This window comes from Dendropsophus ebraccatus, chromosome 2 (assembly GCF_027789765.1).
Source record: "Dendropsophus ebraccatus isolate aDenEbr1 chromosome 2, aDenEbr1.pat, whole genome shotgun sequence".
Taxonomy (NCBI): Eukaryota; Metazoa; Chordata; class Amphibia; order Anura; family Hylidae; genus Dendropsophus; species Dendropsophus ebraccatus.
Window position 1 is genome coordinate 188,958,773 of NC_091455.1, and position 24,547 is coordinate 188,983,319.

The window sequence follows — 24,547 nt, forward strand, 5'->3', positions numbered from 1 at the left end:
CATCACGTTGTGGATGGAATTAGTTTTCTTTAGTTTTGCCCCTTACATGCTTGAGCTCTACACAGGCATCCTTCTTTCTTAGTCAAACCAGATAAACCTTAGGGTACTATTACATGGAACAATAATCGTCCTGATTCAGCCGATTATCGATTTGTGTAATAAATACAACGATCATCGGCTGGCCGTTGATATAGGTTTGAACCTATAATTGTCAGGCGCCGACTACTTGTAATAGCGGTGCAGGGCCAGCGGCTGACGATATACATTACCTATCCAGGCTGCAGGGCTCCTCTTGCGGTCTTCTCCCCGAGTCCCGTGCACTCCAGCTTCAGAGCGGCCTGTCTGAGCTGACAGGCCGCTCAGCCAATCACAGGCCATCACAGCCGCGGCCAGTGATTGGTTGAGTGGCATGTTAGCAGTGACAGGCCGCTCTGAAGCTGGAGCACGCGGGACTCGGGGAGAAGACCGCAAGAGGAGCCCTGCAGCCTGGAAGGTAATGTATAAATTTAAGCAAGGGCTGCAAGGACATCAGTAACGATGTCCATGCAGCCCTTGTTAAACAATTATTGGGCCGTGTAATAGGACCAGTAAACGAGCGCCGATCTAGCAGATCGGCGCTCGTTTACAGTTATTATGGGGGCCCCATCAGCCAGTGTAATGACACCCTTAGACTCGTATAGCAAAATTATCTGTATTTTCACCCAAAAGTTTAACTCATTCTGTGTTATGCCACAAATATTTTCTTGGACATCACGTTCCTGCAGAGACGTCACACTCCTTGCTGGTACAGCGCTGCTAATTCAGAGCCCAACCCCATTAGAGCCATTGGAATATAGAGTACACAGTTATCTGGTCTTGGAGGAGGGATTCACACCCTGGTTGTATTTTTTGTTGTGTTCCTTCATCGGAGCAGAACAACAAATTAAAAAAAATACATTATGTGGCCGTCCAGCTCACATAACATGAGTTCGCTGCATGCAGACTTTCGGTCTCTATCTGCACACTCAAACCCTGACCTATCAAAACATATGACAAGTCTCTGTGACATGTCAAAAGTTTCCTAAGGGTACAAACACACTGGGCGTGGGATGTATGTCCGCAGCCTGCCCCGTTAACCCCCTGGCCGCCTGAGCGTATACATCACCTGGTCCTGCTCCGGCTTGCTTTGGGAGTTCCCAGCAGGTCCTGCTCGGCCAATCAGTGAGCTTCCCAGCCGCAGTGCACTGTTTGGCCAAGCGGGACGTGAAGACACCGGGAGCCCCGAAGCAAGCCGGAGCGGGACCAGGTGATGTATACGCTCCGGCTGCCAGGGGGTTAACTGGGTGGGCTGCAGACATACAGCGGGATGGACATCCCGCTGCGAGTTTGTATGGCCATGAGTGTACTGGGCAGGGATCCACAGCGGGTCTCACTGCGAACTCGCAGTGAGATATCAGCTACGGATTCGCTCAGTGTGTTTGTACCCTAAGGGTGCGTTCACACGTACAGGATCTGCAGCAGATTTGATGGCCCAGATTAGATTCAAAGCAAATCTGCAACTTCAAATCTGCTGCAGATCCTGTACGTGTGAACGCACCCTAATGCTGGGTTTACACTGAGCGATAATTCGCCCGATCGTACAATTAACGATTTCGAAGTAACGATTTTTTTTTATAACGATCAGTGTTTAGACGGTACGATATAAATCGTACAGAAAATTCGTTTTGCGATCGCTTAAGCCTATCTCACACATAGGTAAAATCAGTGAACGACTGTTTACACAAAACGATCGCGAATTTTTTGCGACCGACTATTTAAGAACCTGTTAAAAGATCAAAATGAAAGATTTTTCGATCGTTCGCCGCGTTTACACGTACGATTATCGTTCGAATTCGATCGTTATCGCGAAAATTCGCCCGATAATCGTTCCGTGTAAACCCAGCATAAGGGTAGCTTCACATGTACCGTATCGCAGCAGAAAATACGCAGCAGATTATATCTAAATAACTGAACACAGCATCAAATCTGCTGCAGATCTGCTGCGTATTTTCTGCAGATATGCTGCGATACGCTACGTGTGAAGCTACCCTAAGGGTGCATTCACACCTACAGGATCTGCAGCAGATCTGCAGCAGATTTGATGCTGTGTTCAGTTATTTAAATGAAATCAGCTGCAGATCCTGTAGGTGTGAACGCACCATTAAGGGGTATTCCAAGAAAAATTAATTTGTCCCCTATGCACAAGATAGGCAACTGGCTTTTGCGTTATGAATAGAGCTGCGGGTACGGCACAAGACCCGCGGCTCTGTTCATTTCTATGGAGGTGCCGGAGAGAGCTGAGTACAGCGCTCTTCCGGATTTCTTAAATCTTTCCGACGGCTCCATAGGAATGAATAGAACCCTAGGCTCTATCTATAACACAGCAGCTGGGGGGCGATATGGTGGTCACCGAGGGGTTCGGAGGTTGTTACCCCATAACTAATAAATTTGTCTTGGACCCCCAGGCCTGCAGTCCCCAACTCAAACATTAGTGGCAGCAGAGGAAACGGTGTCTCCACCGTACAGCTGCCACCATGAATAAAAATTATACATTTATATTAAGTTTAAATTATATATTTTTCGTTGTTTTGCTCCAGTTCAGCTACCACAAGACGTTATACAGTGATAGTTAGTGTACTCCTGTATACTGTGACTGTTACATTACAGGACTCTCATACAGTCACAGCCCATAGACATCCTTACAGTAACACCCCACCTCATAAGCACTACTGCCACCTGCTGGACACTATGGGGGAGATTTATCAAACATGGTGTAAAGTGAAACTGGCTCAGTTGCCCCTGGCAGCCAATCAGATTCCACCTTTCATTTTCCAAAGAGTCTGTGAGGAGTGAAAGGAGAAATCTGATTGGTTGCTAGGGGCAACTGGGCCAGTTTCACTTTACACCATGTTTGATAAATCTTCCCCTACGGGTATATATAGACATCGCAAATGCTGGGCTTTTTTTTCTATTGGTCAGTTGCAGTCACGTGGGTTGAGTTTTAACCAATCAGATGCTTCTCCCTGCGTTTGCTGCCGAGCAGGGGATGACGTCATAGATACGGTCGCCATGGTAACCTAACGGCTCAACCTCCGAAGAATCTACAAGCGCCTGAGGGGAGGAGAAACAGGAGTCAGTGACTGGAGGCCCCGGAGCTACAAAAAGTGAAGGTACCTGGGAGCAGAGCCCCCTAGTGGCCCCCGGTGAATATGACAATGCTCTGTATAGTATGTTCTTATATGTAAACTGCAACTGTACTGCAAGAGACTAACTCTACCCTGGTCACGTGACCTCTGCACCAGTTTCTTTCAGGTTTTGGACATACTGTAGTTTCCAGCTCTCATTGACTATAAACTCCAATGTTACAATCACGTGATCTGTATGTAAAGTGACTCGGCACTTTCTGTGAGAGTTAGATAAAGTAGGGGCAGTTGTCATAGCAACCACAAGGATTTCTCTAGAAGTCTGATCAGTTGCCATGGGTAACGCCCGCCCTTCCCCCTTATCCTATATGTTTATACATTATTTCATAAACTAATAATATAATACTAAAATAAAAGGATTGTAATAACTATAATATATAAGGCCTACAAGGTTAGGCCTTGCTGCTGCCATATGTTATTACCCTAATGTCAGCTCTTGGTCCTCTTGGCTGCCAGAACGGAGCAGGTAAGGACGTGTGTGCACCGGCAATATCCTCCCCCGTGTCCTCTCAGAGCCCGGGTCAGTGTGGCGGGGTCTTGTACTGACGGTGATGTGCGGCATGTAGCATCAGTATAATAAATGGCACTGATCACCTCCACCGCACACCTCAAGCTGATGTGTTAGGGGTCCATGGTTCTGTGTCGCAATTGCAACTTCGGTGACTCGGATAACTTTCAGGTAATCAGTTGCTCAGTAATCTTAGGCTGCGTTCACACTACGTTTTTGCAATCAGTTTTTTCCCTCCATTTTTACAAAAAACTTATGGCAAAACAGATATATTTGTGTTCATCTGTGTTGACACGTTGTTTTCCATTGACTTCCATTATAAGAAGAACGGATCAAAAGGCATCCTTTTTTTTTTTTCAAACTTACAAAAAAATACGGTCATCTACATTTTTGTGTACGTCAAAAAAAATAAAATAAATAAAAGTATGCGTTTTGATGCATTTTTTTTTTTCTATTAATGGGAGTCAATGGAAAAGCGGATCAAAACAGATGCTCACAAATGTATCCGTTTTTGTTGTAAAAAACGGATTGCAAAAATGTAGTGTGAACCCAGCCCTAGTAGAGCCAGGACTCCAGCACAATTGCTGATATGGTTCCCAGCAGCACAGTATAGATCTACTTACTGTGCAGCTCTCCGAGCATAGCAGCTGCATCTGCAGCAATAGCTTTACAACAGGGAAAAAAGAGTTTTAGTCCGCTGCAGGGGAGTACATACCTGCATGGAACACGGACGTGGAATGCCTGTAGCGGACTTCTCCCCCCGCCCTGTGATAAGATGCTGGGAGCGGGGGAACTGTATGCATATGCGCCGCGCTGTAATGAATCAACCACGTGGCTGATTCATTACAGCACGGTGCATATCTGTACAGGTTCTTACATACTCAGTCTTGAGGTGTGGACCGAGAATTCCTTTGGCACGGTAAGCAATCTAATGGTAGACGTCTTTAGAGAGTATTTTTCTTGTTGTTTCTTACCATGATTTCTCCCACAGATGCAGGAACAGGTGGACTTTAGTGCAAAGCACGTTTCTTAGCTGACTATGTCTTCAGAGGCTTGTCATAGGTTTTTACTTACTTTTTATCTCCCTAAGGTTCAGATACGGACGGATGTGGGTAGACTGTGAGGGGATACTCCTAATGTGGTGCACTGAAGGTAAGGAGGCCTGCAGAGTTTGGACAGGGAGTATTTCTAACCTTCTTTTCTCCCCCAGGCGCAGACATGCTTGGACTTAGGGAGGTGCACCGAGGATGCCTATGTTGCATTTCTATATCGGTAAGGGTAAATTCACACAGACGGATCCACAGGGGATTTTACGCTGCAAATTTGCAACGAAATCCGCTGCGGATCCTATGCCTATTACTTTCAATGAGGATACATACTCGCAGCGGGATTTACATTCCGCTGGGAGGATGTATGTGAAAGCGTTTGTGAAATTAACTCCCGCCGGCCGGAGCATACTTTACTTCCTCGCCGCTCTGGCTTGCTTTGGGGGTTCTTGGCTTGACGTCCTGCTCAGCCAATCAGTGTGCTGCCCCGCGGCAGACAATGATTGCCTGAACAGAACATGAAGACGCCACAAGCCTTCAAAGTAAGCCAGAGCGGGGAAGAGGTAAAGCATGCTCCGTCTGGCGGGAGGGGTTAATGGCGCTTTCACATACATTCTCCCAGCAGGATGTAAATCCCACTGCGAGTATGTATCCTCATTGAAAGTAATAGGCATAGGATCCGCAGCGGATTTTGCAGCGTACAATCCGCTGCGGATCCATCCGTGTGAATTGACCCTTAGAAGGTACTTGTACTGAGTTTTAAAGAGTCTTATTCTTAATAGTTGATTTCTCGAGTTGCTTTCTAACTTAGGTTCAAACGTGAGGTTTTGGCCGTGCTTCCCCTTTGCACAATGCACTGTACATTAGGTAAGCACCCGAGCTGCAGAGGATTGCATACAGTACCAGCTTTTTTTTTTTTTTTGCTTCTTACTCACCTCCATGTCTTCCACAGGTTCTTACATCCGCTGTTTAGAGGTATGGACTGAGAATTCCTTTGGTACGGTAAGCAATCTAATGGTAGACGTTTTTAGAAAGTATTTCTCTTGTAGTTTCTTACCAAGATTTCTCCCACAGGTGCAGGATTGGGTGGACTTTAGTGCGATGCCTTGTTGGTAGGCGACCATGTCTTCAGAGGCTTGTCATAAGTTCTTACTTTTATCTCCCTAAGGTTCAGATACGGACAGATGTGGTTGAATTCAGAGAAGATACCCCTGATGCAGCGCACTGAAGGTAAAGAGGCCTGCCTGCAGAGTTTGGACTGGGACTATTTATAACCATCTTTTCTCCCACAGGTGCAGACATACTTGGAATTTAGGAGATGTACCGAGGAGGCCTTTGGTGCATTTCTAAATCAGGAGGTTTTCTTGCACTGAATTTTAAAGAAACGTATTCTTTATGGTTATTTCTGGAGTTGCTCTCTTCCTTAGGTTCAGACACAAGACATGAGGTTTTGGCCGCACTTTCCTTTTGCACAGTGCACTGGATACTAGGTAAGCTGCAGGGGATTACATACAAGATTTTTCTTTTCTTCTTACTCACCTCAATATCTCTACAGGTTCTTACATACTCAGTCTTGAGGTGTGGACTGAGAATTCCTTTGGTACGGTAAGCAATCTAATGGTAGGCATTTTAGAGAGTATTTTTCTTGTAGTTTCTTACCAAGTTTTCTCCCACAGGTGCAGGAACGGATGGACTTTGGTGCGATGCACTATTGTAAGCCGACCATGTCTTCAGAGGCTTGTCATAGGTTCTTACTTACTATTTTCTATTTCTCTAAGGTTGTTCATATACGGGCAGGTGTGGATTAATTTAGAGAGGATACCCCTGATGCAGTGCACTGAAGGTAAGGAGGCCTGCAGAGTTTGGACAGGGACTATTTCTAACCTTCTTTTCTCCCACAGGTGCAGACATGCTTGGACTTAATCAGATGTACCGAGGATGACTTTGGTGCATTTCTGTATCGGTTAGAAGGTTTTCTTGTACTGAATTTTAAAGAAATGTATTCTTTATAATTGACTTCTTGAGTTGCTTTCTTCCTTATGTTCAGAAGTGAGGTGTGAGGTTTTGGCCGTGCTTCACCTATGCACAATGCACTGTACATTAGGTAAGCACCCGAGCTGCAGGGGATTTCATACCAGCTTTTTTTTTTTTTTTGCTTCTGACTCCCCTCAATGTCTTCCTCGATGTCTTTTTACATGCACAGTCTTGAGGTGTGGACTGGGAATTCCTTTGGTACAGTAAGCAATCTAATGGTAGATGTTTTTAGAGAGTATTTTTCTTGTAGTTTCCTACCACGTTTTCTTGGTAGGAAACTCTGCAGGAGGCCTGCCTGCAGAGTTTGGACAGGGACTATTTCAACCTCCCCCCCCCCCCCCCCAGGTGCAGACATGAATGGACTTTAGGAGATGCACTGAGGATGCCCTTGGTGCCATTCTATATTGGTTAGAAGGTTTTCTTGCACTTAATTTTAAAGAAACATATTTTTTATAGGTTATTTCTTGAGTTTCTTTCTTCCTTAGGTTCAGACATGAGGCGTGAGGTTTTGGCAGTGGTTCCCTTTTGCACAATGCACTGGACACTAGGTAAGCACCCGAGCTGCATGGAGTTACATACCAGCTTTATTTTTTCTTCTTACCTCAATGTCATCCACAGGTTCTTACATGCAATCTAATGGTAGACATTTTTAGAGAATATTTTTCTTGTATTTTCTTACCAAGATTTCCCCCACAGGTGCAGGAACAGGTGAACGTTAGCGCAATGTCCTATTGCTAGCTGACCATGTCTTCAGAGGCTTGTCATAGGTGCTTAGTGTTTTTTATTTCCCTAAGGTTCCGATACGGACGGGTGTGGATGAACTGAGAGGTTTTACCCCTGATGCAGTGCACTGAAGGTAAGGAGGCCTGCAGAGTTTGGACAGGGACTATTTCTAACCTTCTTTTCTCCCACAGGTGCAGATATGCTTGGACTTAAGGAGATGCGCCAAGGATGACTTTTTTGCATTTCCATATTCGTTAGTTTCTTTAAAATTCATTGCAAGAAAACCTAATTGTTTATAGGTTATTTCTCGAGTTGCTTTCTTCCTTAGGTTCAGACATGAGGAGTGAGGTTTTGGCTGCGCTTCCCCTTTGCAGAGTGCACTGGATACTAGGTAAGCTGCAGGGGATTACATATCAGCTTTTTCTTTTCTTCTTACTCACCTCAATGCCTTACACAGGTTACGTGCACAGTCTTGAGGTGTGGACTGAGAATTCTTTTGGTACGGTAAGCAATCTAATGGTAGACGTTTTTAGAGAGTATTTCTCTTATAGTTTCCTAACAAGTTTTCTCCCACAAGTGCAGGAACGGGTGGACTTAGCTGACCATGTCCTCAGAGGCTTGTCATACTTACTATTTTTTTTATTTCCCTAAGGTTCAGAAACAGACGGTTATGGATGGAGTGAGAGGGGATACCCTTGGTGCAGTGCACTGAAGGTAAGGAGGCCTGGAGGGTTTGGACAGGGACTATTTCTAACCTTCTTTTCTCCCACAGGTGCAGAAATGCTGGGACTTAAGGAGATGCACTGAGGATGCCTTTGGTGCATATCTGTATCGGTTAGGTTACAGAGTTTGGGTTTGGACAGGGACTATTTCTAACTTTTTTTTCTCCCACAGGTGCAGACAAACTTGGACTTAATCAGATGTACCGAGGATGACTTTGGTGCATTTCTGTATCGGTTAGAAGGTTTTCTTGTTCTTAATTTTTAAGAAATGTATTCTTTATAGTTGACTTCTCGAGTTGCTTTTTTTATATACAAGATTTTTTTGCTTCTTACTCCCCTTTATGCCTTACACAGGTTACATGCACAGTCTTCAGGTGTGGACTGAGAATTCCTTTGGTACGGTAAGCAATCTAATGGTAGATGTTTTTAGAGAGTATTTTTCTTGTAGTTTCTTACCAAGATTTCTCCCACAGATGCAGGAACGGGTGGACTTTAGTGTAATGCCCTGTTGGTAGCCGACCATATCCTCAGAGGATTATCCCACATACCAGCTTCATTTTTTCTTCTCACCTCCAAGTCTTCCACAGGTTTATTTTTCTTGTACTTTCTTACCAAGTTTTCTCCCACAGGTGCAGGATCGGGTGGACTTTAGTGTGATGCACTTCTGGTTACCATGTCTTTAGAGGCTTGTCATAGGTTCTTACTTATAATTTCCCTAAGGTTCTGACACAGACAGGTGTGGATGGACTGAGAGAGGATACCCCGGATGCAGTGCACTGAAGGTAAGGAGGCCTGCAGAGTTTAGACAGGGATTACATACCAGCTTTTTCTTTGCTTCTTACTCACCTCAATGTCTTACCCAGGCTCTTACATACTCAGTCTTGAGGTGTGGACTGAGAATTCCTTTGGTACGGTAAGCAATCTAATGGTAGGCATTTTAGAGAGTATTTTTCTTGTAGTTTCTTACCAAGATTTCTCCCACAGGTGCAGGAACGGATGGACTTTGGTGCGATGCACTGTTGTTTGCCGACCATGTCTTCAGAAGCTTGTCATAGGTTCTTACTCACTATTTTTTATTTCCCTAAGGTTCAGATATGGACAGGTGTGGATAGAGGGAGAGGGGATACCCTTGATGCTGTGCACTGAAGGCAAGAAGGCAGAGAGTAGACAGGGACTATTTCAACCTTTTTTTCCCCACAGGTGCAGACATTATTGGACTTAAGGAGATGCACTGAGGATGCCTATTGGGCATTTCTGTATCGGTTGGGTTTTCTTGTACTAAATTTTAAAGAAACATTTTATTTATGTTTTATTTCTCTATTTGCTTTCTTCCTTGGGCTCAGACGTGAGGCGTGAGGTTTTGTCCGTGCTTCCCCTTTGCACAGTGCACTGTACACTAGGTAAGCACCCGAGCTTCTTACTCCCCTCGATGTCTTACACAGGTTCTTCCATGCACAGTCTTCAGGTGTGGACTGAGAATTCCTTTGGTACGGTAAGCAATCTAATGGTAGATGTTTTTAAAGAATATTTCTATTGTAGTTTCCTACCAAGTTTTCTCCCACAGGTGCAGGATCGGGTGGACTTTAGTGCAATGCCCTGTTGGTAGCCATACATTTCTTCAGAGGCTTGTCATAGGTTCTTACTTTTTTTTAATCTCCCTCAGGTTCCGATACAAACAGTGAGGATGAACTGAGAGGAGATACCCCTAATGCAGTGCACTGAAGGTAAGGAGGCCTGCCTGCAGAATATGGACAGGGATAATTTGTAAACTTCTTTTTCCTCACAGGTGAAGACACTTAAGGCGGTGCATCGAGAATGCCTTTGGTGCATTTCTATATTGGCTAGGAGGCTTTCCTGTACTGAATTGTAAAGAAACATTTAGTTTATTTTTTTTTATTTCTGGAGTTGCTTTCTTCCTTAGGCTCAGACGTGAGGCATGAGGTTTTGGCCGCGCTTCCCCTTTGCACAGTGCACTGTACAGTAGGTAAGCACCCGAGCTGTAGGGGACTACATACCAGCTCTTTTTGCTTCTTACTCTACTTGATGTCTTCCACAGGTTCATACATGCACAGTCTGCACAGAGTGGTGGACTGAGAATTCATTTGGTACGGTAAGCAATCTAATGGTAGACATATTTTTGTAGTTTCTTACCAAAATTTCTCCCACAGGTTCAGGATCGAGTGGACTTTAGTGCAATGCGTTGTTGGTAGCCAACCATGTCTTCGGAGGCTTGTCATAGGTTCTTACTTTTTTTAATCTCCCTAAGGTTCCCATAAGGACAGCGAGGATGGACTGAGAGGGGATACCCCTGATGCAGGGCACTGAAGGTATGGAGGCCTGCCTGCAGTTTGAACAGGGATTATTTCAAAGCTTCTTCTCTCCTACAGGCGCAGACATACTATGACTTAAGGAGATGCACCGTGAATGCCTTTGTTGCATTTCCATATTTGTTAGGTTTTCTTGCAATGAATTTTAAAGAAACTAATTCTTTATAGGTTATTTCTGGAGTTGCTTTCTTCCTTAGGTTCAGACGTGAGGTGTGAGGTTTTGGCCGCACTTCCCTTTTGCACAATGCACTGGATACTAGGTAAGCTGCAGGGGATTACATATCAGCTTTTTCTTTTCTTCTTACTCACCTCACCACAGGTTCTTACATGAGGTGTGGACTGAGAATTCCTTTGGTAAGGTAACGTAAATCTAATGGTAGACGTTTCTAGAGACTATTTTTCTTGAAGTTTCTTACCATGATTTCTCCCACAGGTGCAGGAACGGGTGGACTTTAGTGTGATGCCCTGTTGGTAGCCGACCATGTCTTCAGAAGCTTGTCATAGGTTCTTACTTTATCTTGCTTTTACAAACAACAGTGACACTTAAAATGTGTTATTCTTGGACACACAGGGTAATTTTATTGGCCAAACAGACCAATATCAACCTGTGTAATAGGGCTAGGGATCAGTTGACAAACAAGCAAATGCTCATAGGTTGTTTTGACCCATCGAAAAAATCATCAGCCCATTGCCCACGCATCTCCCTGTGTGCACCTAACGGCTAATTGTAACAATGGGTCAAAAGAACAATCTAGAAAAGATCAATCACTTGTTCCACCCTAGGCACACGGTTATCAAACTGTGTAATAGGCTCTGTAAATGAGAGACAATCTAGGACAGGGGTGTCAAACTGTGGCCCTTCAGCTGTTGCAGAACAATAATTCCCATCATGCTTGGACAGGCAAAGCTTTGGCTTTTGCTGTCCAGACTTGATGAGAATTGTAGCTGTGAAACAACTGGAGGACTACAGTTTGACACCTATGATCTAGGAGATCGATACTCATTTATAGTGTTGCTCAGGCTGTGTAATGGTGGTTTCACACTGCGTTACATTATAGCGTTACATTAAAGTTTTCTCTCTTCTGTGGCATTTTTCAAGGCGTATTTTTTGACAAACTGTGGAGTTTCTCTTCTATAGACATCAATGGAATTGATTGTTCATCTCAAAAACACCAGTGCTTAATATGTCTTTTTTTCATGGTGTTTTTTTTTTTAATAATCTTTGACGGCCATTCTGGCGTTTTTTTCCCCCAGAAAGCTAGAAAAACACCATAAAAACCTGTGTGTGAACACTACAGTTGGCCATGTACGGCTTCATAGGGATTCTATCCCAGCCTTTCCAAGGACTATTAAAGGGAACAGTTGAGGAAGGCTTGACAGCGAAAGATCCTGTTGCCGTTGTATTTATTGCAATGAATTTTTTTCTACAATAAATTTTTGAAGCATGAAATGGTGAGTGCCGAGAATGAACTTTTTATAGTGCTATGGGAATTTTTTCTTACTACGAGCACCAGCCTTGACAGACGTGCCGCCTAAAAAAAACTATTTTTATTGGAGGAAACAGACACTGTGACCCAGACCTATTAAATCTTCGGACTGTCACTACGACATGCACAATATTATTTACTAACAATGACACCATTTCCAAGCGGCAGCTATAAATGTAACCCACAGCAGATCCAGAAGCTGGGGAGCAAGAAATAAAAGACAAGCACGGCACCCGTTCAGAGCAACAAAAATAAAAGCTTTTATTTCTTCATTTGAATATAAAACAGGCGTTATCACAGATGTACAAAGCGTACTGGTGGTTTAACATACAAGAAGGTTGCTGTCTTTTGCACATAAAAATTTTATTTAGTTTGTATCGGTTCAGCTGTGATTGGCTGAGTAAATGACGTTTCTCGAACCAGTCAACACTCCATGAAGTAACGCTTCTGCTAACATTCAACTGATAGACAGGGACGTTCTCTCCCTGGGGTAAAGTGTCAAGCAGAATTAAATAGATCATAAAACAAGCACCATGAGGAATCTGTTGGACTGTGTGTTGTGTGGATGGGTTTATCTGCACTCTCCTCTCCATCTACCCACATCAGACTTCAAAAAAAGCACAAAGGTCACAAGACAGACGTTACAAGATCCCATGAATGGTATATCTACAGTACGCATTCTAATACAGAATCTTCCTTTATTGCTGTTTCTTAACCTTGCCAGCACCAGAGAGGGCAGTCACGTGTCATGTACGATGGGCACAATACACAGAGATCTGGATAACTATTACTGTACATTTTCTATTTGCAGGCAGATAGTGCTACATGTTTCTGTCTTTACTACGCCGGCGGCCGATGCCCCTACTAAGTGAATGATTGCTGCTCTTTGCCATCTAATACCTGAGGTCAGATGCTGGCATTTTGAGTCCACATCACCGTATAGAGCTCAGCAGGTCAGTACTGTTCCCTTGTGAAGTGTGTTCAATGGTTTTAATCACTAGAATCATATTACTGTCACAAACACCACAATCATCTTTTCATAGTCGACAAGCCAAAGACAACCGGTGACTATATTGATTGGTCCCAATGTACCAAAGTGACACCATAGAACCTTATAATGAGATTGTCACAGAGGCCTCCTGATTATAGAATGACAAGGGGTTAACCAAGATAATATGGCTGCCTCATATCTGTGCTAGGTAACAACTGAAGAAGCAATAGCTGGTCCCTAACATAATATTACTATTGTAGTCAATATGTTTCAAAGCAAGAAGTTATCAATAATAACTAAAGACTTTCCCTGAAAATGGAAGTTTCCTTCAGTTGCTCACTGAAACTGTGTACTGCATCCTGGATTGCCATAAAGCAGCATGCAGGGGGGCCAAGAGGACTTCTTAAAATCTAAATAGCTTTGCCGGTTATTACCTGACAAAGTTCTCAATATTAGACAATCCCTATAGGTCTCTTGACATTGAGCAGATCACAAAGTGTTCTCCTATTGGGACCTTCCTAATCTGGAAACCTGGCAGTACGTATTCAGTTTCCCTGCAGCACTCCCACAGGACAAATGAAGCATTACACATTGAAATTAATTGGCTGTCTGTGGAAGCCTGGGGCTACACCGCATACAAGAAAATGGTGTCACAGGCTGTGATACAGGTGGACGTGACGCTGCACTCTCAGAAAATCCATCCAGGATAAATTTTCTGTGACTTTAGGGTTCCGGTCACGGCTGCCTGTGGACTCGCATGACAAGCAGTGTTACACAACCAGGATCGCTGTGTAGCCCCAGCCTAAAGAAGGACAAGATAGGTCCTCCAGAGCTAGAAATACTCTTTGTAACAGCTGACCAGTCTAGCTAGGATATAAGGACCCTGAACTAGGGACTCAACACCTCAAATATTAACACAGAATTTCCTAGCAGAACAAGAAAATGAGTTTTGTAATCTTGGCAACTACAAATTATAGGATGACTATCTCTACTTCTTCCAAATATATGCTTAAATGTCATTTTATTATTTTTGTAAATTGATTTTTTTTATACTAAAGAGAAATTGCTGATGCCTCTACACATATCACATGCAGAAGATATCTTGCAGAAATTTCTACTTCATACATGTGAATGGGATGGTGTTTGCCGCAAGCGCATAGATTTCTACAAGCTCCATACAGATGGTTGAGAGATAACTGATGACATTTCTGCAAGAAACATACTGTCCGATCCGCTAAGTAATTTTGCTTATGATTAAAGTGACTTTTTTAAAAAGGGATTTCTATTGCAGTTTCATATTTAGACCTGTCCAATGTTAAAGGACATCACTTATCTACAGAAAACAGAGTAGTACCCTATAAATCACATTGTCTGGATGTAGGCTGGAGCCAGGGATGAAATGCAATGAAAGATATTCAGCTGTCGAGCCGCCATAAGGAAAGTGTCTGCAACTAGATTCTCAGGTCTGTACAAACATTTTTTTATAGAAAACCAAATAAATAATAAAATAAATCCATAAACTAAATTGATGACATTCTCTATTTAATCCAGTGACCCCGTAAAATGAACACTTAACGGCTGCAGTACTCTTCTTGACCTCATATCTAGGCTAAAGGGGGTTGTCAGTGATTAGAGAAAGGGTCTATTTTATTTTTTGTCATTCTTTTACATGGGGTGTGTCTAATATTGCAACTTTTTTCCCATTCATGTAAATGATAATAGGGCTGGGTTCACACCTCGTTGGAGAAGATCAACAAAGAACATCATTGGCGCATCCAGTGCACGTCCGACAGGAACAGCACCCAACGCACCCCATTGACTTTGGTGTGGTCCACCAGGTTCCAGTATGGTGTCCAGTATTTCTGACAGAACCTGCGTTGATAGAGTCTCCTACGCAGGTGTGTACCCAGCCTTTTTTTAATCCATGGACTATGGTAGCACTATTGGTGGAACAAAAGAACAGACTGCTTTTGAAATCTCTGGCAACCATATATATAATATATAGCAATTGTCCTTTATTCTCTACCAATAAATAACAAGATTCATATGATTTATCAATTTTAATTATTGTTTAGTGCAGGGATGGGGAACCTTTGGCCCTTCAGCTGTTGCAAAACTACAATTCCCATCATGCCTGGACAGCCAAAGCTTCGCTTTGGCTGTCCAGGCATGATGGAAATTGTAGTTTTGCAACAGCTGGAGGGCCAAAGGTTCCCCATCCCTGGTTTAGTGCATCGGACACAAGGGGGAAAAAAATTGCTCATCTAGAGACGGCTGCAAATCAAAGATGAGAACTAGTAAGTAAAAATATACAGGGAAAAAGTACCCTACATGTGTATGGACACAATTCCACATAGGCCTTTATGAATAGAGGTAGTGGTGATGTCAAGGTGGGAGAGGGAGGAGTTTCTAATGGTGGGAAGTCAAGATACTCTTTTTTTTTTCATGATCCCCTGATCACCATAGAAAATCTAATGTTTAGGTAACTAAGTCGAAAAAGTACAAAATAATACAACTTATTTAATACATGTTTAATAGACATAAGTAGCATCTTCCCTTTACAGTATTTCACCTTATAAAATATAAATCAGAACTACAACTAAAAATAATGTTCCCCAGGGAAAATACTGTCTACAAGCCGTTCCACTTTTCCATGATATCCTGTATGCTTCATAGTATTAAACTACTGACACCATGTCAGAGACTAACAGCACACCTGACACACAAATGTAACAATGATGGGAGAGTCAAAAGTCACCCTATGGCCGCAACCACACGTCTTTTTTTGGCCATTTGACGGACAAATATTGGCCGTTATGTGTGGAATAATGGTCGTTGTGAAATAACGGCCGTTATTTGAGCACAAACTGACTGTGTGTCCAAATGTCAGTCAACGGCCAATAAATAGTGTGGTCGTGGTGTATGACTGTAAGTCTTGTTTTATGGAAGCAGCCATTGCCACATTTGCTCTTCTACATGTTTGAAGCTGTGCAAAACATTTTTTACTTAAGTAAAACACTGGTCTCTTGGAGGCCATGAACCCCTAAAGGAAGCAGATGCCTGGAGAAGAGGGAATGCTGTGTTTTGGATATTCTGCTTGCCTGGTCTCTTGGTGGCTCCAAAGTGAAGCCATGTAGATCAGCTTTTTAGGATGCCAGAGTGTCCATAGCGTATCAGGTTTCTGGCCTGTTGGCCCCCATGCTATACAACAGAGCCTTGAAAGTATAAAGGCATAGAGGTGGAAATGGCTAATAAACATTAACACAACAGTGCATAGTACTTAATATCATTTAGGGGTCGCCTGGGTTTAGAAAAAAAGTTTCCACTGCTTGTTCCGATCAGCCCTATTCAATTCAATAATGCGGTGCTGTGTCTGGAAAACTAGAAGCCCCCTATGTAATGTTGTCATTGTCATCATATATCAGGCCATTGTAGAAACCTTTAATTGACTCAAAAGTCCGCACAGTAAAGGCAACTTACATGAAAAATTTAATACACAGTATATGTTATTACATTTTCTGTTTTTTAGGTCAAGTGAATTGAATAATATTAAGTATGAAGGTAGATGAAGACAAATACCCTCAATGTGGGATGTTCCTGATCTGCTTGGGAAGATGTCTGTTATTATGAATAATAACCTGCTGTACTTTGCATGATAAAGGTGTGTAATTATCTGACAGAAAAGCCTCTTCATTCTGCCCCACTGTAGTATATCACTGCAAATATGCACAAAGTTCCACTATGAGGTTCCAAGTTTAGTGTCCTCCCCTTTTTTCTATCTGAACAGGCCTAAAATCTAGCTTTAAAAGGGTACTCCGGCCCGGCCATATTTTTCAGAGGTAAGTGATCTCCACCATCCATAACCACCCCCTCCCCGACCATATCTGAAAAATACGTCCGGGCCGGAGTACCCCTTTAAGGCATGCTCACACGTGGTGGATACACTGCAGATTTGCAGTGTATCTGCCACATGTCTTAAACTTAATGAAGTACTATATAGTGCATGAAAAGTACAAAAAAACCAAAAAAAGATGTACTCACCTGCTACCGATACCTCACTAATGCTGTTCTGACTGTGCTGATCTCTGCTACAAAGCTCTTCCTGTTCTGCCCTCTCCACATTCAGGAAATGCCTGCTCAGCCATTAAGCAGCCTGTGGGCTTTTCCTGCATGTCAGAACAGAGAGCAAGTGTTGGACTGGCACCTTCAGAGGATTATCAGCAGATGAGTACTTGTTTTTTTTATTTAGAAATAAATCAGGGCTGTTGGGCCTACAAAGAACATGATGTTACAAGTTGGACACTCACTATAAAGTGACCCTTGGGTTTTAAAATGCCTGCAGCATGTCTAAGACATGCAAGAAGTAGAAGTAGAGACAAGATGAAAATGCGTATTGAACATACTTTGTCTGTATAGAATCGCAGTCCTATAAACTAAGAAAACAGTGAAGCAAGAAGCATACATGCAGGATAACTTATCAGGAGGCAACAACGTTCAGTAAATATTAGAAACGGCTATTATTCTTTTTTCCAGCTATTCTTTTGAATAAAAAAAAAAACAGAGGCTGCCCATCTTCGATTGTGTATTGTGACAGCCAAGGGAGCTGTGAGTACTTCCATAAAAACATCAGCAGGGGTGGTGGACAGCCGCAGGACTGCAGCTACTTGCTCAGTACAAAGAAATAGACTGGACACTAAGGATAACTGCGAGTACAGGTTTTATCAAACAATTCCAAAAGTTGCTTCATATTCGGTTAAAATTTTAGGGCCAAAGTAAATTATGTGTTATCGGCTATGAACAACATTGAATTTTCATTATTCTTCCAATGCATCTAAAAGAAAGGCAACCTTGCTAATAGTCTGTATTAAAATGTTTTTTGTTTTTTTGTTATCCTGACATCATTCTTTACTTTATTCCAAACTGACCCCTAATTCCAGTTAACATACACTTAGTAAGTTAACACAAAAAAAAATGTGGGTGAAAGGAAGAGAGTGTTTCTGCAGGATCAGACTACACAGGGTTTGTGTGTAGTCTGTTACCATGGATACACATAGAACTGCCTATAAGCTGTAGATACAAAATTAAAGGAAACTGTACTCCAGACTATTTACAAAGTTTATTACTTAAAAGGAATGTGTCACTTAATTATTTGTTTTTCACTCACTAAAGCCAGATACTGAAACAAGTTATTTTCTTTCTAATCTGTTTCTTTTTTTATAGTAATTTTTTAAATAAGTTATTATAGAAGCAGCCATATGGTCTCTGTTTACAGCAGCTTAATAGATATAGGAAACAGTAGACTGGAGGAGACTGATTGTACTGGAGGGGGGAGGTAATCTGTGACAACCGCTTATTGTGAATGGTGTGGTCTTGTCTTATCTACATACTGCTGTTCCCTTTCACTGTAAGGGTACAAACCCACTTGACGTATTTGCTGCATGAATCAGTCTTAAAAATAAGCAGGCAAAACGCAGGTTGGCTTTATACAATTGTTCTGCGTTAAAATACGCAATTGCGTATTTTTAAAGTGTGAAGCTACATGCGTTTTTCGCACAGGTTGTTAACAACTGATGCTTTGCTAACAACAAGCTTCACGCTTCAAAAATACGCAATTGCGTATTTTAACGCAGAACAATCGTACAAAGCCAACCTGCGTTTTGCCTGCTTATTTTTAAGACTGATTCACGCAGCAAATACGTCAAGTGGGTTTGTACCCTAAACCTGTTAGTGATGGTAGTGAGAAGACTACGGAAAAGGTTTCTCCATTTAACAGTGCCCAGGTTAAAAACTGAAAGATTTCAGAATTCAGGAACTTTTGACACATGCTCAGACATGTCAGAATATACTGATCCCTCACACTTAAAATACAGCAGGGGGGAGTGAAGATCCAACTAGTTGGCTTCTAAGACTTTAATGGATTGACGTTGGATTTGATTGTCTGCTGTACACTTCCCCCAGCTGTATCTCGGTATTCCAGCAGGTCTCAGGAGTGACACCTGATGCGATCAGTAACTTTCAACATGTCTGTGGACAAGTAAAAAAGTTACATGATTGTATCACTTTAACACAAAAACTTGATTTAATAGTCATAGTTAATAGGTAATTTTCCAATGACACATTCCCTTTAAGTTACTTATTTTAGATGCATTTATGTATATACCCTTTAGATGGTTGCCTAGCTTTTATTTATTTTACTTATATACTCTTTTGTAGCTTTAACTAAACCCTTGAATTTGACCTCAGCATGGACATCTGCCGGCTCTAATACAGAATACGCAGTTTACATCCCAGTGGATAGCCTTTTGCACCTTGGGTTTAGAAATAATTGAAGACAATACACTTGAAGCTGGATCAATGAATCACAGGAAATACATGTTCTAGAATTTGTCCAGCTTCCATATTATCAGCTGGCAGCCGTCCATGATGAGTGAGGCCTGACTGCTATCACATATTCTTACAGATAAGTCATTAGATCCATAGTTCTCTTTTATTTGTGTTACCCTGTGAGAAGATAAAGCGTTTCTGTATTCTTTGTACTGGACACAATTACAAAAAAATAAAAAATAGTCACTTTTTGTCATTTTCTGAGGACAGAACTAAAAGATTCCACACTTAACTTAGGATGAGGCAGCAATAATGTGAATCGTATTTATAGACAGATTTACAGACAAATTAACGGATGGATTCTCCATGTAACACATAAAAAACAACATGATCGATGCCTTTTCATTGGTAGGTGGCTTTTAATATGAAATTTTGGGCTTCAAAATTTGGGTTCGATTGTGTTAACTAAAAAAAAACTGTTCTTACACGGGCACTAAAAATAACTTTTCACATGTCATCAGTTGTGTCGAAAGTTATTGACCAGAGCGGGTCTCACTGCTGACACTCGCTCTGATCAGGCGATATAACCAGGAAGAGCATAATCCAGTCCCCGGCCGGCAGCTTGGAACATATCCGATGACAGGTCAAAAGTTATTTTTAGTGACAGGTACGCTTTATCGTAGACAATATTGAATGTCCATGGAAGCTGGGAGGCAGCACACCGATGATGACACAAACTCTGAATTCCTTGAAAACCACTTCATTCCTCAGCATAATTTTTTTTTTTACATATTATCAAATGCATCCTCTGATCAGCACACACATTATACAATTGTACCTACTGTTGCTTCTCTAGGAGAAAGAAAGAAAAAAAAAATGATAGTGCATATCAGACATACGTTTTGTACACCATCTAAAGGATGGTATTTAAAATCCACTTGCTGGTATCTAGAGTAATCTTGTATACGGGAACACAGGCAATCCACGATTGCAGTTTTTTTTTTTTTTTGAACAAAGATTGTGAATAACACCCAGTTATATACAGTGGGAGACACCATGCAAGTGACACGTACTGCATCGTAAACATTAAAATATATCCCTTCCCGCATAACCCATTAGTGAATTTATAATTTCATATATATATATTTGATGTGATACTATCCACTCAAGATAATACAACGCTTTTTTTTTTATATTAGCAAACATTACAAGAAGTTTCCTTTCTTGAATGCTGTTTTTGTTTTTATACTTCTAAAGAGATCAAAATAAATTAAACATTTTATACATAATTACATATGGAGAGTTAACTTATTTTATCTTTTTAGTTCAGTACAAAGATACTTGCCAAAGTCCAACTAATGCATACTATGTTTTTTTTATTTTTAACAATCGCTAGTTATATTACTCTCAATCTGAGATGAACAGCAATTTTTTTTTAAATTTGTGTGCTTACTTAGGAATTGCTATGTAGACCCTCTTGGGATTGCGGAAATTAGATTGCTAGTTTACAACTTCGTTCTTCAACCCCAAGAAGGTAAAAACATTAAATAAAGACTTTCTACAGTAGTTTTTTTTTGGTTGCACTGTGTGCACTTTATGGTTTGCAACCAGTTATCTTTTCTTGCTGTATCAGACGGAGAATAAAAAAAATAAATAAATAAAAACTTCCACTCTGATATTAAGGGGTTGAAACACTGGACAGATTAGCAGCTTGCAAACTTTGGCTTCAATCCAGTACCCAAAAAAAGCTAAAATTATGATTTTGATCCTTCTTATACATGGTGTGTCATTATGAAATTGGAGTTTTTTTTTTTAATTGTTTGTGTTCGTACCATTTTTAATTTCCTAAATAACAGGACTAGATCCAATTGTCTCCGACACACAGATATCAACCTTGTTACAGTCCTGTCAACGTTAAAAGTTTTCAACCTATTTTGTTCCTTTTAAAAATAAACCTTCATAAAGTACAAAGCTACATAATGAAAACAATGGGGTCAGTCTAGCAACAAAAAAAAAAAAAAAAGACAAACTTTTTTTTTCTCTTTTAAAAACTGGCATTTAAAATAATAATAATACAAAAGCTGAGGGTCACACAGGTCTTCGTACAATGGAGACCTGTATAGTTCTCAGCCTGTTAAACTGAGGCAGCAAAGTACCTTTAAAAAAAGTCTCTTGGTGTAGTGGTAAAAACAAAAGCACATTTCACATTCTGTCTGCCCAATTTTGAGAATTTGGAAAGTTAAAATGACAAAAACTGATCCATTCTGAACAAAGGTGAAATCCCCTATTTGCAAGTTTTTAAATTTTTTTTTTGTGTTTTTTTTTTTTTTTGTAGTGGACACAAAAAATTTATACATCTATTGTGAAGTCCATGGAAGCCTTTAAAATTACAAGACTACATGTTGTAGGCCACATATATGGGGTCCAGCTGATCTGCCAAAAACCCATCTCGTAGGTGCATACGCTGTTTCTCTCCACGGGAGTTGATAGGAATGACACCAATGTCCACCACTACGACCACACCTACAATAAGATAATGTTCCTCCAAGATCACGTTGGTGACTAGTGGTACCAGATCCAGGGCTTCCTGTTCAGAGCCATCAAGTTCTACCACAACGACCAACAAATTTGTCCAGGTAAACACAGCACTGGTGGGAGAAGGAAGGGGAAGGAAAAAAACAAGGCTTAGAACCAATACTGAAATGTACAAATTTACCATATTCTATTATGGATGCTGGATCAGGGCTCATACCGGGTCACTAAAGTAGACTCAACAAGAGTTAATAAAATGAATTTGTAGCATGCGGTACATAAAGATTTAAAAGAATAACTAACAACTAACCCAAAAGCTGTCCACACACAATAGGTCATAGTCTTCCAAACCAACTAATTTCAGCAGGACTGGCCAACCAACTAATGTGTATAGTGGCCTCCACACTTTTTTTTTTTTTTTTTTAGTCACGATAAACTATTGCCAGAGGTTCCTGGCAGTGGCGTGTAGTCAAGGGGAGGAAGAAGAAAATAAAATTATATATATACAAATATTTACATTACACCACATGGTTTGGAATGTACCAGTCATACAACAGGGAGGCTGGTGCTTGTTGGTCTATACAGACTCTTCCTTTTGTAGGCATTCTTTTAAAGGAGAAGTCCGGGCACTTGAAAAATCTCACAGCTGGCAGGCGAGCACATAACAATCAATCATTACTTACCTTTGCTCGTTCCCACGAAGCGCCGGTTCACAGGCACCGAGACCCCTGCCAGAAGACATTTTCCCCTGAGCTCTGATGCATGACAACTCGGGGGAAAATGCCTGGCCCGGCTGATGGATTGTGCACTCCATCCTGTTCCGAGTTGACTAGTGGTCCCACCCAAGTCACTGACTGGCTCAGCAGCAGTCCATCAGCCGGGTTGTGATGTCGGCTCTGCAGGAGATCCCAGAGCCCAGTGGGTCTCAGAGTGGCGATCCATCACTGGAGAGACTAATTGTGATGGGAGAGACGAATTGTGATAGTTTATGTTCACCTCTGCCGTTTGAAAAATTTTCACATGACTTTTCCTTTAAAGGGAACCTTTCACCCGGCATTCCAACACAGGGCCCGCCTGACCCCTCCAGTGGAGCCCCGGATACTTACCCTTTGCTGCAAGTCCCGCTCCTGGACCCGGACTTTTTCCTGCCTTCTCTGATCAACCATGTCATAAAAACGTTTTTGTAACTATTCCTTTAAAGTGTTGCTGTCGTTTTGAAAAACTTTTGACACGTCATAGAGACATGTCAAGAGTTTTGATGGGACTGGGTCTGGGTGTTCAGACTCGTACTGATGCAGAGCGTCTTCTCCCCGCTCTGCCTTATGAGAAAACAGACATGCTGTATAGACTTCCATTATGAACGCGTCTCTTTTTTTCTAACAAAGAGCGGGAGTGGACTGCCCTTCAGTGGACTTCTCCCAGTCAGTATGTGTCTGAACACGCAGACCTGGACTGATCAAAACTTTTGACATGTCTCTATGACATGTCAAAATTTTTCAAAATGACAGTGACACTCTTAAAGAGTTGTCCAATGATGAAACCGGTCTATTAAATGAACACATATTAGTAAAGTTAGTCTACTACCTTTCTGTGGTCTTTTATGCTTTCTGTCTTCTTCTCATGCAAACTGTCCCTTCTGTTGTCTTCATTAGTCCAACATTCTGTCTATTGTACATCAGGTGATAGACTTCCTGTTCCTGCTGTACACTGTAGCTGAGGAGTCAGCCAACTCTACCCCCCACCCCCACCCTCCATACAGACAGGAAGGCTAGGGCTAATGAGAACCAAAGACATATAGTTTGTATTAGATACAGAAGGAAAGCATGGAAGACCACAGAACTGTAGTTAAATAACTTAACTTACCAATAGAACCTCTTTAAAATCACACAGTGACAAACATGAAATGATGGCCATCCAATAAAAATGGCTATCATTTTGACAGTATGTGAACATAGCCCAAGACATCTACATGATCTATTTCTGTTTGATTTGGATGGATATTTACTATTTTTCACAAATGTTAATTTCCTTTATCTTTTTTATAATGTTAAACAATATACATGCCATTCAGATTAAAAGGAACATAAAGCCATTACCATTCTGTAACACTCTTGTGGGCTCTGATCACAGACGTTTCAATATCAATTGGGTGATACCTCATCCCTCGTAGCTCCATTGCTTCATCCAGTGCCCCAACCACATAAAGAGCATCGTGTCGTTCTATAAGGATTAAAAACATGCTTAGAAAAGTTCTGTCAATCAGTAAGAAAAATAAAAATCAAATCTGGGCTTGGTTTGTCATTTGTATATTCTACAGCGATTTCTTGGCAACTTGACAGTATCATCTTCCAGCCCATATATCTTGACAAGGTGGTAAAAGATTCTTCAGTTGTAAAAGTTAAAGGGTTTTTCTAATTAAAACTTACTTGTCCCCTATATACTCTGCTTTATCTGGCAGCTCCATAGAGAATGAATAGAGCCGCTGGTCACGTGCTGCCCCGTGGCTGTATTCAAAACTAAGGAGCAGGAGACCGATCTGGCAATCACAGGGGGGCACGAAGGTCGGATCCTCTGCAATCTCTTACTTGTCCCCTATCCTGTGGATAGTGGACAAGTAGGTTTTGAATCGAAA

The 24,547-nt window shown here is 41.6% G+C and overlaps 1 protein-coding gene and 2 long non-coding RNA genes across 12 annotated transcripts in view; 2 read left to right on the forward strand and 1 right to left on the reverse strand.

Annotated features, from left to right (window-relative positions):
• The first annotated feature begins 3,108 nt into the window (after positions 1-3,108).
• LOC138783785 (uncharacterized) lies at positions 3,109-5,612 on the forward strand. Its single transcript, XR_011361750.1, has 3 exons — positions 3,109-3,188; positions 4,820-4,881; positions 5,587-5,612. It is a non-coding gene; the product is annotated as an uncharacterized lncRNA (long non-coding RNA).
• A 120-nt stretch (positions 5,613-5,732) lies between these two features.
• Positions 5,733-18,491, forward strand: LOC138783783 (uncharacterized). 6 transcript variants are annotated; one of them, XR_011361749.1, is made up of 6 exons: positions 5,733-10,581; positions 10,779-10,841; positions 11,015-11,085; positions 12,880-14,957; positions 16,589-16,720; positions 17,593-18,491. It is a non-coding gene; the product is annotated as an uncharacterized lncRNA (long non-coding RNA). The 6 variants fall into 6 exon arrangements; XR_011361747.1 differs by having other exon boundaries at positions 5,733-11,085; positions 12,880-14,522; positions 14,782-14,957; XR_011361746.1 differs by having other exon boundaries at positions 5,733-11,085; positions 12,880-13,021; positions 14,118-14,957.
• Positions 18,492-18,740: 249 nt separating this feature from the next.
• The window catches only part of DIP2C (disco interacting protein 2 homolog C), a 344,281-nt gene continuing 338,474 nt past the window's right edge, over positions 18,741-24,547 (reverse strand). For all 5 annotated transcript variants that reach the window (XM_069958918.1, XM_069958921.1, XM_069958917.1 and 2 more), the window contains 2 exons: positions 24,012-24,135; positions 18,741-22,031 (listed from right to left, as the gene is read on the reverse strand). In XM_069958918.1, the coding sequence (XP_069815019.1) occupies positions 21,779-22,031; positions 24,012-24,135 (377 nt within the window). In that variant the 3' untranslated portion in view covers positions 18,741-21,778. The remainder of the gene's footprint in view (positions 22,032-24,011; positions 24,136-24,547) is intronic.